The following is a 13,618-nucleotide window of genomic DNA, read 5'->3' as shown; positions in this document are numbered from 1 at the left end:
TCTATAGACCATGTTAGCTTTGAACTCACAGAGGCCACCTCGTTATACTGAGATTAAAGGTGTACACCGCCACCTTTGAATATTTATTTTACGGCAGACATGTGTGTCTAGTACCCGCTAAAGTAATAACCTAATAATGAAAGGGGTGGGGAGAAATGGTCTGTTCTAGACTAAGAGATAGTTAAGGCTAGGCATGATGGCACATACTTCTAATCCTAGCATTAGAGGCAAGGGGTTCAGGTTCATGGCTAGCCTGGGCCTCAGAGTATGATCCTGTCTCATAGCACAAATAACTGAAGATATACAGCTGAGTGGCAGAGAACATTCAAGGTACCCAATAGCTCAGGTAAGACAAAAATCAGATAGTACGGGCTGGAAAAATGGCTCTGCAGTTGAGCACTGACTGCTCTTCCAGAGGACCCAGGTTCAATAACAAGCACCCAAATGGTGGCTCAAAACTGTCTGTGACTACAGTTTCAGAGGAACCAACACTCTTACACAGGCATACACACAAGTAAAACATGAATGTACATAAATAAATATATAATCAGAGGGTATAGGAAAGAGGTTATCCCAGGAGGTGGTCCCCAAAAGTATGAGCAAAGGGACAGACTATTGAAACAAGAAAAGTAATAGCAGCAAAACTTTACATTAAAATCAACCATTATCATAGAGTCTGAACACCTTTATCTATTTGCCCAAAATATTCCTTCTTTACTATATGAAACATGATCTCACTACATCATACAGTCTTGCCTTGAATTTATGATAATCCTCTAGTTTTAGCATCCCAAATGTAGGGATTATAAACACGAACAACTTCACCTGGCTCATAACATTTTAAAGTTTAATTAATAAGCAAATTAAAAAGAAAAGAAAAAAAGTAAAGGAATATTTATCTTCTATCAAGAAAAATGGGTTGGAGAGATGGCTCAGAGGTTAAGAACACTGACTGCTCTTCCACAGGTCCTGAGTTCAATTTCCAGCAACCACGTGGTGGCTCACAACCATCTGTAACAGATCTGGTGCCCTCTTCTGGTCTTCAGACAGAACAGTGTATACATAATAAATAAATTATAAAATAAAAATAAAAAAATATCAAGAAAGACAGCCAGGTGGTGGTGGCACACGTCTTTAATCCTAGCACTCAGGAGGCAGAGGCAGGTGGATCTCTGTGAGGACAAGACCAGCCTGATCTACAGAATGAGTTCTAGGACAGGTTCCAATGCTACACAGAAAAAAACCCATCTCGAAAAACAAAACAAAACAGCAAAAAAGAAACAAACAAAAAAAACTCAATTTCTTGACTATTGCTATCCTGAGTTCCCAAGAGGAACCAAAATCAGGGTACAAAAGAGAACCAAAAATTACATTTCAAGAATATATCTATGGAAATTTTGCTATCCTTTGAAATCACCAGCATTTGCTACATGAATCACAGTAGGGACTAAGAAAAGTACTTCTTCACTTGTTTGGTTATTGGGTTTTTTGTTTTTTGTTTTTTTTTTTTTTGCTTTTTTTGGTTGTTGTTGTTGTTGAGACAGGGCTTGTCTGTGCTGCTCTAGCTGTCCTGGACATTTGCCCTGTACACCAGGCTGGCAATAAATTCAGAGATCTACCTGTCTCTGCCTCCCAAGTGCAATTAAAGGTAATTATTAGTCTTTATTTCTAGGCAGGTATTAAAGGTGGCTATTAGTCTTTATTTCTGTATGTATGCCATGGTGTGTGTGTGTGTGTCAGGAGTCAGTTCACTTCTTCCACCCTGTGAACTCCCATCAGGCTTAGCAGCAAGTGCCATCTCACTGTCCCTGTTTCTTTTTGTGATGCTGGGAACTGAATTAGAACCTCATATATGATAGAGAAGAACTCTAAAACTGGGCTGGAGAGATGGCTCAGCGGTTAAGAGCACTGACTGCTCTTCCAAATGTCCTGAGTTCAATTCCCGGCAACCACATGGTGACTCACAACCATCTGTAATGAGATCTGGTGCCCTCTTCTGGCCTGCAGGCATACACACAGACAGAATATTGTATATATAATAAATAAGTAAATAAATAAATATTAAAAAGGGGGAGGGGGCTGGAGAGATGGCTCAGCGGTTAAGAGCACTGACTGCTCTTCCAAAGGACCTGGGTTCAATTCCCAGCACCCACATGGCAGCTCACAACTGTCTGAAAATGCAGTTCCATGAGATCTGACACCTTCAGACCAATGCACATAAAAATAAAATTAGATAAATCATTCAAAAATATTTTTAAAAAATATAAAGTGGAAGGAAGGAAAAAAAAGAACTCTAAAACTATGCTATATTCCCAGCACATTTATTAATTATATATTTAAAGATAAGGTCTTATGGCTAAAGCTAGCCTGAAACTCTGTTGTGGAAGTACTGCCAAATTTCGGCATGAACAAAAACTGCTATTATTTTATTTATTATATTCCAGTGACAAAAAGAAAACAGATCCACATATAAATAGCAAAAAATCCTTTCTGAGACTGTGACTTTAAAATGTCTTTTGAAATGATCTTCAAGTACTTAGCACCTTATTTTCCTGAAATTCAACTGTCTATCACAGTATATTTCCTTCCCTTAACTGTGTGTTAATGTCACCTCTGACCTTATGCTTTGCAAATTTTCTTTTTAAGTATTATAATTTGTAATCTGATATCTATGACTACTCCCTTTTTAAACATGACCATATTGCTGTCACTATTTTCCTTATTCCTGTCTTTTTGGCCATTTCTCTTGGATTCAACTTAATTTTGTTATTTAGACAGGGTCTCATTATGTAGATAAACCTCTGCCACCAAGCCTGACTTAAAGATACTCTTCTCCCCCCACCCCTGATAACCACCTTGTGCTTGTGCTAAATAACTGGAATATGTCCAACATACATAGTCATTCACAGAACCCTCAGAGCTAAGCCTGGAATGGTTGAAGAACCAATAAATACTTCTACTGATGGAGAAGACCCTATCTTCTGTGGCACCCAATAAAAATGAAGACCACTGAGTACAGAGCAAAGTGAGCAGGATTAGAAATTTGAAGGATCAAGTTGGCTTGTGGCTTCGCACATCTCAATTAGTAACCATGATGGACTTCAATTTAATATAAAATTTCAATCTCTATGACTCTAGAAGTCAGGGACTAGTCAAAGGGGATCCCACTAAAAATATATATAAAACAGAACTATAATTATTACTTGTTCCGAGATATCCTCTCAGGAAGAAGAAAATAAAATACTAAGTGCCAAAAAGCCTCAAACTGACAGCTATCATTAAATTTTCTTTTGTTGTATAATTTAGGGCTATACTACTGAGCCACAGCTATAGCCAGCTATAATCCTAGTTTACTCATTGTTTTTTTTCAGCCAGGTAGTGGTGTGCACACTTGTAATCCTAGCACTCAGTAGGCAGAGGCAGACAGATCTTTGAGTTTGAGGCCAGTCTGGTCTACAGAAAATTCCAGGACAAAACAGTTGTATTTTTCTTTCTTAAATAATTTTTTTATTTTTATTTTCTTTTTTTTTTTAAATATGCATTGGTGTTTTGCCTGTATGAGGATGGCAGATCTTGGAGTTACAGACAGCTGTAAAGTACCATGTGGGTACCGGGAATTAAACCAGGGTACTCTGGAAGAGCAACCAGTGCACTTAACTGCTGAGCCAGTCGCCAATTGTTTCTTCACTGAGAGTCTTGCTATGTATCCCTGGCAGGGCTGGAACTCATAACAGAGACCATGATGGCCTTGAACTCCTAAAAATAAAACCTGTCCCTGCCTCCCAAAGGCTAGAATTAAAGGTGTTTACCACACTTACCTTTAGACAGATCTTTTTTATTTTAGACAAGGTCTCACTATGTACCTCTTGCTGTCCTGGAACTATGCAGATCATGCTCATGCTGGTCTTGAACTCACAGAGATCCATCTGCCTCTTCCACTCAAGTGCTGAGATTAAAGGCATATACCACTATGCCCAGCAAGACAGTCTTACCAGTTACTAGGCAAACTCAAATATACAATTTTCCTGCTCCAGTCTTCCAAGTAGCTGAGACTACAGATGAACTATGAATTATTGATATAGACTTAGTAGAATATTTTGAGTTGCAGAGACAGGAAGAGAACGGATAAAAAAAAAAAACTTTTTTCAAAATGGTGTCTTACTAAATTGTTCAAGCTAGCATAAACTCCTGATTCTCTCACTTTAACTTTCCTACTAGCTGTGATTATAAGAATGTAAACATAGTTCCAGTTTAAGAATAAATCTTTATATGTCTTGCTTCCCTTACAATAAAGGCATTAAAGTATAATTTAAAGTACTGCTTTACAAAGACATCTTGAATGCCCCCCTCCCGAACTGTAGGTAACAGGAACCTCTTCAGTAGGATATACATAATCATAAACTGGTTCCTAGTGACAATTTGGATTCACCTTTCACCATAATTGCTTTACTTCATGCTCCAGTAATAATGTTTATAATTATGTTTATAGTTTTCTAAACATAATACACCATTTACTTTTTTACTTTTTGAAGTTAAGAGTCTCAGTTTCAGGCTGGCCATGAAACTGCTATGTGGTACTACATAGGTCTTGGTGCACACTGGCACTACCAATTGAGCTCTATTCCCACTCTACTTTCAAATCCTCAGTCTTCCTTAGCTTCTACAGTGCTGGTATTGCAGCCATGCTCTCTTTCATGTGCTTTTGTATAAGCAATGTCAGAGATTTTGGTTCTTCATTGTCAATCTTTCTGATAATTTCTATTTATTCCTCAAAGCTGCATCTTTTCAGGTGACTCTAAATTAAACAAACTAACATGGTCTGTTATAGTGATGTATGCCTTTAATCCCAGCACTTGGGAGGCTGAGAAAGAGAATCATAGTTAAAAACCACTTGCGGTACATACTGAGACTCTGTCTGGTGAGGGAGAATTGTCTGTATTCTGTCAACCATGTTCTAAATAAATGCTGATTGGCCAGGCAGGAAATATAGGTGGGAAAACCAGACAGGAAGTAGAAATGATGTAATGAGAACAGGAGAATTCTGGGAAGGAGGAAGCTGATTCCTCCCACTCCTGCCCAGACCACTGAAGCAGCACGATGTGATCTGCCCCACTGAAAAAAGGTACTGAGCCACATGGCTAACATAGATCAGAAAAATGGGTTAATCAAGATGTGAGAGTTATGGGCTGGAGGGATGGCTCAGAGGTTAAGGCAATGCTCTTCCAAAGGTCCTGAGTTCAATTCCAAACAACCACATGGTGGCTCAAAACGATCTGAAATGAGATCTGATGCCCTCTTCTGGCTGCAGGCAGACACACAGAATATTGTATACATAATAAATAAATAAATAAATAAGTAAATATTTTTTAAAAAAAAAAAAGATGTGAGAGTTAGCCAGTGAGAGGCTAGAGCTAATGGGCCAATCAGCTTATAATTTATGGAGACTTATGTGTGATTTTCTTTAGGGCTAAACAGCTGGGGGTACCTGGCAGGACAGAAACCCAACAAGCAAGCCTGGCCCTCCTTCATGTTACATCTGTCTAAAAATTCTTACTGAATTGAAAAGCTAAATTGCTTAGCTCTACTCCTTAACTCAGCTGCAGAGTGTAAACTACCAGGCTTTTACCGTTAAAATTTGGACAATCTCAGGCAATCCCACACAGCTGCTTATTCCACCTCCTACCACAACCACCACCAAACTGTGAGTTTGAGTTTGTGTGTGTGTGTGTGTGTGTGTGTGTGTGTGAGAGAGAGAGAGAGAGAGAGAAGGGGGGGAGGGGGGAGGGAATGAGAATTTGTGTGTGTGTTGGGGGTGTGTGTTGAGGCAAGGTCTTCCTCTAAAAGAAGTAACTGACAAAGTCAGTTGACAGGGGAGGGATGTTTCTTTCCACTAAAGAAGGATACTAAGAACCAAATATATATTTAGGTTTTCTCTGGATAACAGCACTATTTTTAACTATATGGTATATTCTCTAGTAGATTAATACTCTAGAATGTTGGCAATTAAAGAATATTTGAAATCCTATTTTATTAATCTAACATTACATTAGAAAAGATATAAGAGGTCAAAAGGAGAGAGACAACAATAAATGAACACATTCAACATGTAGAACAAGTAAAAAAGAATTGCATTGCTTATATCCTAATTATCTAGACCAAAATCCAAAAGAAAGGGAACAAGTGATTAGCCTCATTTGCTTATTATGTTACCTGTTATTCAGCAAAATGTTAGAACATTTAATATCCCGATGGAGGAAATTCTTTTTGTGACAGTAATCCAATCCTTCCATTAGCTGTTTCATGAATGACTTGATATGGTCCTCAGAAAAGTGCACCAAACCTGATTCTAGTAGTCCCATTAAGTCATGGTCCATATATTCAAATACAAGGTAAAAGGCACCTACATAACACGAAAAAATGTTTTAAAAAAGTTGAAATAACAATTCCCAAATTTGAATATAAAAGAGGTTAACTAGAGTCTCCCTGGAACAACCGATTTTATAGATAAATAACCTAAAAATTAGACTAATAAAATAATTTTCCTTTTCTAAGGATATATAACACTATTGCAATAATTAATTATTTATTTATAATATAATTTATACTAAATAAGTAATGAACCAATAAATCTTGATACCCACACTACCTATATGTGAATTACTTATGTTTTAAGAGAACTTATATTTTTATATTATATACTTCAAGATCAAAAGTTTATTAACAGTTACAGACCCTGGGACAAATCAATTAGCTGGCAATTATAGTTTTTCTTGTTTTATTTTGTATAAGACAACCATGCCCATTTGTTATAAACTGGGTCTTTTTTTTCTTGACGTATTTTATTTTATATGAAGAGTGTTTTGTTTGCATATATATCAGTGCACCACATCCACGCACGAATCATGCATAGGACAGAAGATGGTACTGAATCCACTGGAACTGGAGTTACAGATAGTTGTAAACTGACATGTGAGTGTTGGCAAGCAAATAAAGGTCCTTTGAATCACCTTTTCCAACTCTCCTCTTTCTACTCCCTTTCTTGAAACAGTATCTATCTTACTATATATATGTAGCCCTGGCTTGCCTGGAGCTGACTATGCAGGTTGGCCTCTAACTCTGGAGCACAATTCACAATTGCCTATAATTGCAGTTCCAGAAGATCTGATGTCTTCTGAACTCAATGGTACCCACACACATGTGCTATAAACTCAGACTAACACATAAATTCAGAAATGGGTAAAAAGTAGTAAGAAACACACTAAAAATAGCTGTAGGGAATTTGGAATTTATACCAATGTTGTAAATGTGGAATTCTAGTCCTACAGGCTGAGGCTGTAGTTTACTTGGGAGAGTGTTTGCCAAGCATGCATAAAATCCTGGGTTTGTACTATGTTTTTGTTTTCCGACAGGGCTGGCATTGAACCTACACTACAGATATGTAGATCTGCAGACCAGGCTGGCCCCCAAACTGCCTAAATCTCCCAAGTTTAAAGACACACACCACTATGCCTAGCAAAACCCTGGGTTTGAGTCCAATACCTCATAAATCATGTGTGGTAGAGAAATTAAAGGTCACCCTTAACTACACAGTTATAGAGAAGTCCGGGCATTTTGAAACCTTAGCAAAACACAACAAAATCCTCCAGGTTTATAATTCTGTTCAATAGTACCATAAAAAAAAAAAATCCAACCCAAGGTACCAAGTGTAACTAGGCAAGTAATCCATAATTTAGCTATACATCCTCAGTACAAGGCAGGGATTCTTAATATATAGGGTAGATTTCAAGAACTCTCTCACATTTCCCAAATGGTATGCATTCATTTTTTAAAGAGATAGAATGTTTTTGTGTAAGTGTGCACGTCCACACAGTATGTGCACAACGACACCCTGGCTCATATGTACACATGGTATCATGGGTAAAGGTTGACTCTGGGTTATTGTCCTCTTCTATCATTCTCCACCTTATTTTTTGAGACAGTCTCACACTAAACTTACTGTTTAGTTACTAAGCTTACTGTTTTGGCTAGAGAGACTGGGCAGTGAGTCCCTGAGATTCATTTGTCTCTCTGCCTTACGAAATGCAGGATCAGAGACATGCATTGTTATGCTCAGCTTGGGTCTTCATGATTGCACGGCAAGCACTTATCCACTAAGACAGCTCCTCATCCCTTTGCATTTCTTTTTTCCTTTTTTCATTTTTTTTTTGGGGGGGGAGGTAAAGAACAGAATGAGGACACAAACATTCTCAGTTTCCTGAACATTTTCAAACAGTTCAAAGTTCCAATAAAGAAAAATGGAATTAAAGGAGTACCTTGGAGAAGACTAAGCTAAGACCAGATAACACTAGAAAAACAGATATGGGATGGAGAGATAGTGCAGAGAACTGGTTGCTCTACTAGAGGACTAGGAATTCATATCTAAAACCCATACTGCACCTTACAAGCACCTTTGATTTTTCTTAGAAAAAACTAGATATATGGCTCAGCTGTGGGGTTTTTTGTTATTATATGTATCTATGTGATGGTATGTACTACTGATTAAAAGTGTGCAGGAGGCCAGAAGAGAATGTCAAATTACCCTGGAGCTGAGGTTACCAATGGTCCCAGGATAGTCTGGTCTACAGAATGAGTTCCAGGACAGTCAGAACTGTTACAAAGAAAAACCCTGTCTCAAAAAAGCAACAAAAGAGGCTAGAGAGATGGCTCAGAGGTTAAGAGCACTGGCTGCTCTTCCAGAGGTCTTGAGTTCAATTCCCAGCAACCACATGGTGGTTCACAACATCTATGAGATCTGGTGCCCTCTTCTGGTGTGTATGTGTTAACAGAACATTGTATACATAATAAGTAAATAAATCTTAAAAAAAAAAAAAAAAGCAACAAAAAACTTAGATGTAGCCGGGTGGTGGTGGCGCACGCCTTTAATCCCAGCACTCAGGAGGCAGAGGCAGGCGGATCTCTGTGAGTTTGAGGCCAGCCTGGTCTACAAAAGGAGTTCCAGGAAGGCTCCAAAGCTACAGAGAAACCCTGTCTCAAAAAAACAAAAAAAAAAAAAACTTAGATGTTTAACTATTTGTGAGCAGCATAGACTGTAATTACACAAACATAAATGATTACGTTCATTACATACCTATGATAACAGTCACACACACTTAGTTGTAGAGTGCATGACTAGGTTCAATGTTGGGGAATATATGCAAGGATGGCTTCAAATTAAGGCTATATAAATTTTTACTGTATTTCTTAAAATCAATCTAAAACTACTATAAAAATCAGTTGACTAAGTAATTTTATCTTACATACTACCTTGAAATTTATTCATAAAGAATGTTTAGGGGGCTAGAGAGATGGCTCAGCTGTTACAAGCACTGGCTGTTCTTTGAGAGAATCCAGGTTTGATTCCCAGAACCCACATGTCTGTAATCCCAGTTCAGGGAATCTAATGTCTAGTCTCTGTGGGCACCATGTACACATGTGGTATGTACAGACAAAACACCCATACACATAAAGTATTTGTTTTTTAAATGCATGTTTTGCTTAGTTGGTTTGTGAAACAGGATTTTTCTGTGTAGCCCTGGCTGTCCTGGAAATTCACTCTGTAGACTAGGCTGGCCTCGAATACATCTGCCTGCCTCTGCCTCCTAAGTGCTGATATTAAAGGCAAGCACCACCAGTACCTGGCCTAAAAATGTATATTTTATTAAACAATGCTATTTAGCAAAGTCAAACAAACAAAAATCACTCTTTTGAAAAAAGAATTAAGTTTTTATATATTATCCTATGTTGGACTCAAACATATTTCATAGACTTTGAACCTGTGATCCTCGGCCCAGCCTCCAGTTATGATTATAGTAATATAACTCCATACCTAGCTTAATCTGCTAATACATATTTTAGGTCAATGCAGGTGGCATTCATTGTCTTTTTCTTGTTAATTATTTTGTTTGTGTGTGCGTGGCATGCATGGGAAGGTCAAAAAAAAAAAATTAGGAAATGGTTCACGTCACCTGTGGGATCTACCTAGGTTGTCAATCCTGAAAGAAAGAACCTCTACCTGCTGAGCCATCTGGACAGTCCCAACTTGTTTTTTAAGAACAGGGTCTCTTGCTTTATTTAATTCACTTAGCCAATGGGATGACTGACCAGCCAGTGCCAACGACTTGCCCATTTGCTTTCCTGACACTGGGATTTCATGTGTACTCCGCCATGCCTAAATCTTCTGTGTGATGTCTAGGAATTTAATTCAGGTCCTCATAATGAGGGGGCTATCTCTTAAAGCCCTCATCTGCAATCACCTTAACTCATATCACACCCCCCCAAAAAAATAATAATAAAAAAGTAAGATTTGGGGCTAAAAGGAAGGAGCAGCAGTTAAGAGCACTTGCTGTTATTGCAGAGGATCCAGATTTGATTCCAGCACCCATTCTGTTACTCACAACTGTCGATAACGTCAGTTATAGGTCCTCCACCAGTACTGGATGTATAAAATGCAAACATGCATTTTAGGCAAAACATCCACACACATAAAATAGAAATAAAACAAGTTTACAAAAACAAGCACTTGAATATAGAAACAGTTGGAACCCTGTGAGCTTGAGGCTAAACTGGCCTACAAAGAGAGTTCCAGAACATCCAGAACTTCGTAGGGAAACCCTGTGTTGAAAAGTAATCAAATAGGTGCTTGGGGGCGAAGGGGGTGGAGCAAAACTCTGGGGCTGGAGAGATGACTCAGTGGTTAAGAGCACTCATGGTTCTTGCAGACGACTCGAGTTCAATTTCCAGCATCCACACGATGGCTTACAATCACTTATACCTCCAGTTCCAGGGGATCTGACAACAACTCTGACTTCTGTGGCCACTGTACACATATGGCATGCACATACACATGTAAACATTTGTACACATAAATAGATCTTAGAAAAAAAAGAAAGAAAGAAGACTGAGGTCAACCTGTCAAAAAAAAATTGACACTGGCAGAACACATGGCAGCACATCACTTTAATCTCAGCACTTGGAAGATAGAGGCATGAGGGTAATAAGTTCAATGTCATCCTTACCTATATAGAAAGCTTGAGGCTAGCCTAGCTTCGTGAGATAATATCCTAAAAAGTTCACACAGTGGTAAGCAAGCTAAGAAAGGAAAAATAAAATTGTGTGGTAGTATAAAACTATAATCACATTATTTGGCAGGCTGTTGAACGAAGAAGTTAACAAGAAACTGGAGACCAGCCTAGACTACATAATAAGACCCTGTCTTAAAAAACAAAATAGGAGCTGGAAAGATAGTCCAGCATTTAAGAGCTCATAATGCTCTTGCAGAGGACCTAAGTTTGGTTCCCAGTAACAACAATGTGTGGCTTACAACCACCTACAACTCCAGCTCCAGGAGATCCAGCCTGTTCTACATAGCAAGTATGGTTTAGTAAATAAGAACACTTGTAGCTCTTGCAATGGATCTCTATTCAATTCTAAAAATCCACATGGCTGCTTACAACCATTGGTAACCCCAGTATCAGGACATCTAGTGCTTCTTCTGGCCTCCGCGCAGACAAAAACATTTATACAGATAAAAATACACTTGGGGGCTGGAGAGATGGCTCAGAGGTTAAGAGCACTGGCTTCTCTTCCAGAGGTCCCGAGTTCAATTCCCAAAAACTACATGGTGGCACACAACCATCTAAAATGAGATCTGGCACCCCCTTCTGGCTTGAAGGCACATATGCAGACAGAACACTGTACACGAATAAATAAATAAATAAACTTTAAAAAAAATAAAATTGGGAGTCAGAGGAAAGTAGATACCTAAGTTCATGTTTGAAGATAGTAAAGTGTACATACAGAAATTTCCAGGAGTCAGCGTTACAAGGAGACTCTATCTAAAAAATAAATAAATGCTGGGCTTATCTTTAATCTCAGATCTCTGGAGGCGGAGTCAGGCAGAACTCTGAGTTCAAGGCCAGCCTGGTCTACTTAGTGAGTTACAGAATGGTTAGTACTACTTAGATAGAAACCCGTCAACTCTCCCTGCCCAGCCCCCAAGATTCATATAAATGGAGATAGAGATGACTCTATAGTTAAGAGCAGTTTTTGTTTTTGCAGGCATATGTGTGCTTGCAGATAAAATCTCATATACATGAAATTAAAGATGCAGAAAATTCTACTATTACCTTTGTCTTTCTTGAAATCCAGTGCATCTTGTTTGTCTGTAACAATTTCCTTCATGTTAACAACACTTCGATGAACTAACTGACGAAGGATTTTGATCTCTCGGATGGCTGTGATTGGGAAGCCCTCTTTCTCATTATCTAGTCGAACCTTCTTCAGAGCTACTAGTTCTCCTGCAAAAATATAAGTGGACTGTCACTATAATCAACTGCAGTTATTAGTCATTGTCATGAACCGGTATTCAGACATACGCATTTTTGTATTTTTTACATAAAACCTCTGTTTCCCTTCTTTTCTTTAAGAGGCTGAGATTGAGCTTTGAGCCTATGGTAAGAATGCCTTCTAACATCAGGGTACACAACCAGCCTTATTCCTATCTTCAAGCTGATACATAATCTCATTCTTTTCCTACCTCTCTTTCTCATTTCTGAGACAAGGTTTTGCTAAGTAGACTAAGCTGTCTCCAACTTAAATTTCTACCACTGCTTCCCCAGTGATATCACATGGTAGAAGAAAACAGACTCCTTGCTGTGTACCATGACGCAAATATAACCAAAGCCAGAAACAGACACATGTATGTGCACTTGCTAAATACGGCTCAGTGGTTAGGAACACTGGCTGCTCTTCCAAAGGACCCATGTTCAGTTCCCAGCACCCACATGGTAGCTCACAATTGTCTGTAGTTCCAGTTCCAGGGGATATGGCACCTTCCCACCAATGGACATAAAAGTTAAATCAGTTATATAAATAAATAAAATACGTTCCCCACAAAATAACACATAAAAATTTCCAGAAAGCAACAAACAGTTTATAATATACAACAAAGAAGACTGGGATTACAGCTTTTTTGATAGACTTCTTGTGTAAGCCCTAAATTCAAATTCTAGGACTAAAACAGAATATAAAACAAAAAACAAAACCTATCAAAAAGTCAAATCAATATTCAGAATCGACAACAAATGTAGAAAATTTAAAATTTTAGCTTGTAATGCTGAAAATCAAATCCAGAACCTCACAAATGTATGCAAACCATCTACCACTGAACTAGCTCAAAAGGAAAACTTTAATAGTAAACTACCATACACTCAGCTCTCTGTATTTTGTATGTCATTCATGGACAAATTACTATAAACTAAAAACATTTCCAGATGGAAGGAGATAGTGTCTGAACTGGACATGTTCAAAAATCATTTTCTTTGTCATTAATCCTTGAATGATTATTAATAATGCTTATTCATAATTTGCTTTTATTGGTAACAAATAGTCTATAGATAATTATACAGGAAAATGGGCAGAGGTTACATGCAAATGTTAGGCTATTTTATATAAAGGACTTAGTGTAGGGAGGTCCTAGAGTAAACCAAAACTAAGAATTGACAAAACTATTTTTTGGAACATTTTAATCTACTTAATAATTAAGAGAACAAATTAAAATCTAAAACTTACTTTACTAAAT

The 13,618-nt window shown here is 38.0% G+C and overlaps 1 protein-coding gene across 8 annotated transcripts in view; it reads right to left on the bottom strand.

Moving 5' to 3' along the window:
* Positions 1-13,618, bottom strand: part of LOC121442309 (cyclin-dependent kinase 12-like) — a 76,466-nt gene that overhangs the window by 45,410 nt on the left and 17,438 nt on the right. For all 8 annotated transcript variants that reach the window (XR_005973547.1, XR_005973548.1, XM_041643796.1 and 5 more), the window contains exons 5-6: positions 12,165-12,335; positions 6,211-6,400 (exon numbers count right to left, since the gene is read on the bottom strand). Coding sequence is in view for 6 of the 8 variants with exons in the window: in XM_041643796.1 (XP_041499730.1) it covers positions 6,211-6,400; positions 12,165-12,335 (361 nt within the window). In the remaining 2 variants the exon portion in view is untranslated. The remainder of the gene's footprint in view (positions 1-6,210; positions 6,401-12,164; positions 12,336-13,618) is intronic.

The sequence above is a fragment of the Microtus oregoni genome, unplaced genomic scaffold (assembly GCF_018167655.1).
Source record: "Microtus oregoni isolate MIOR12 unplaced genomic scaffold, Mior012 000091F_ref0000469, whole genome shotgun sequence".
NCBI classification, from domain to species: Eukaryota; Metazoa; Chordata; class Mammalia; order Rodentia; family Cricetidae; genus Microtus; species Microtus oregoni.
This window is presented reverse-complemented; position numbering and strand designations above follow the sequence as displayed.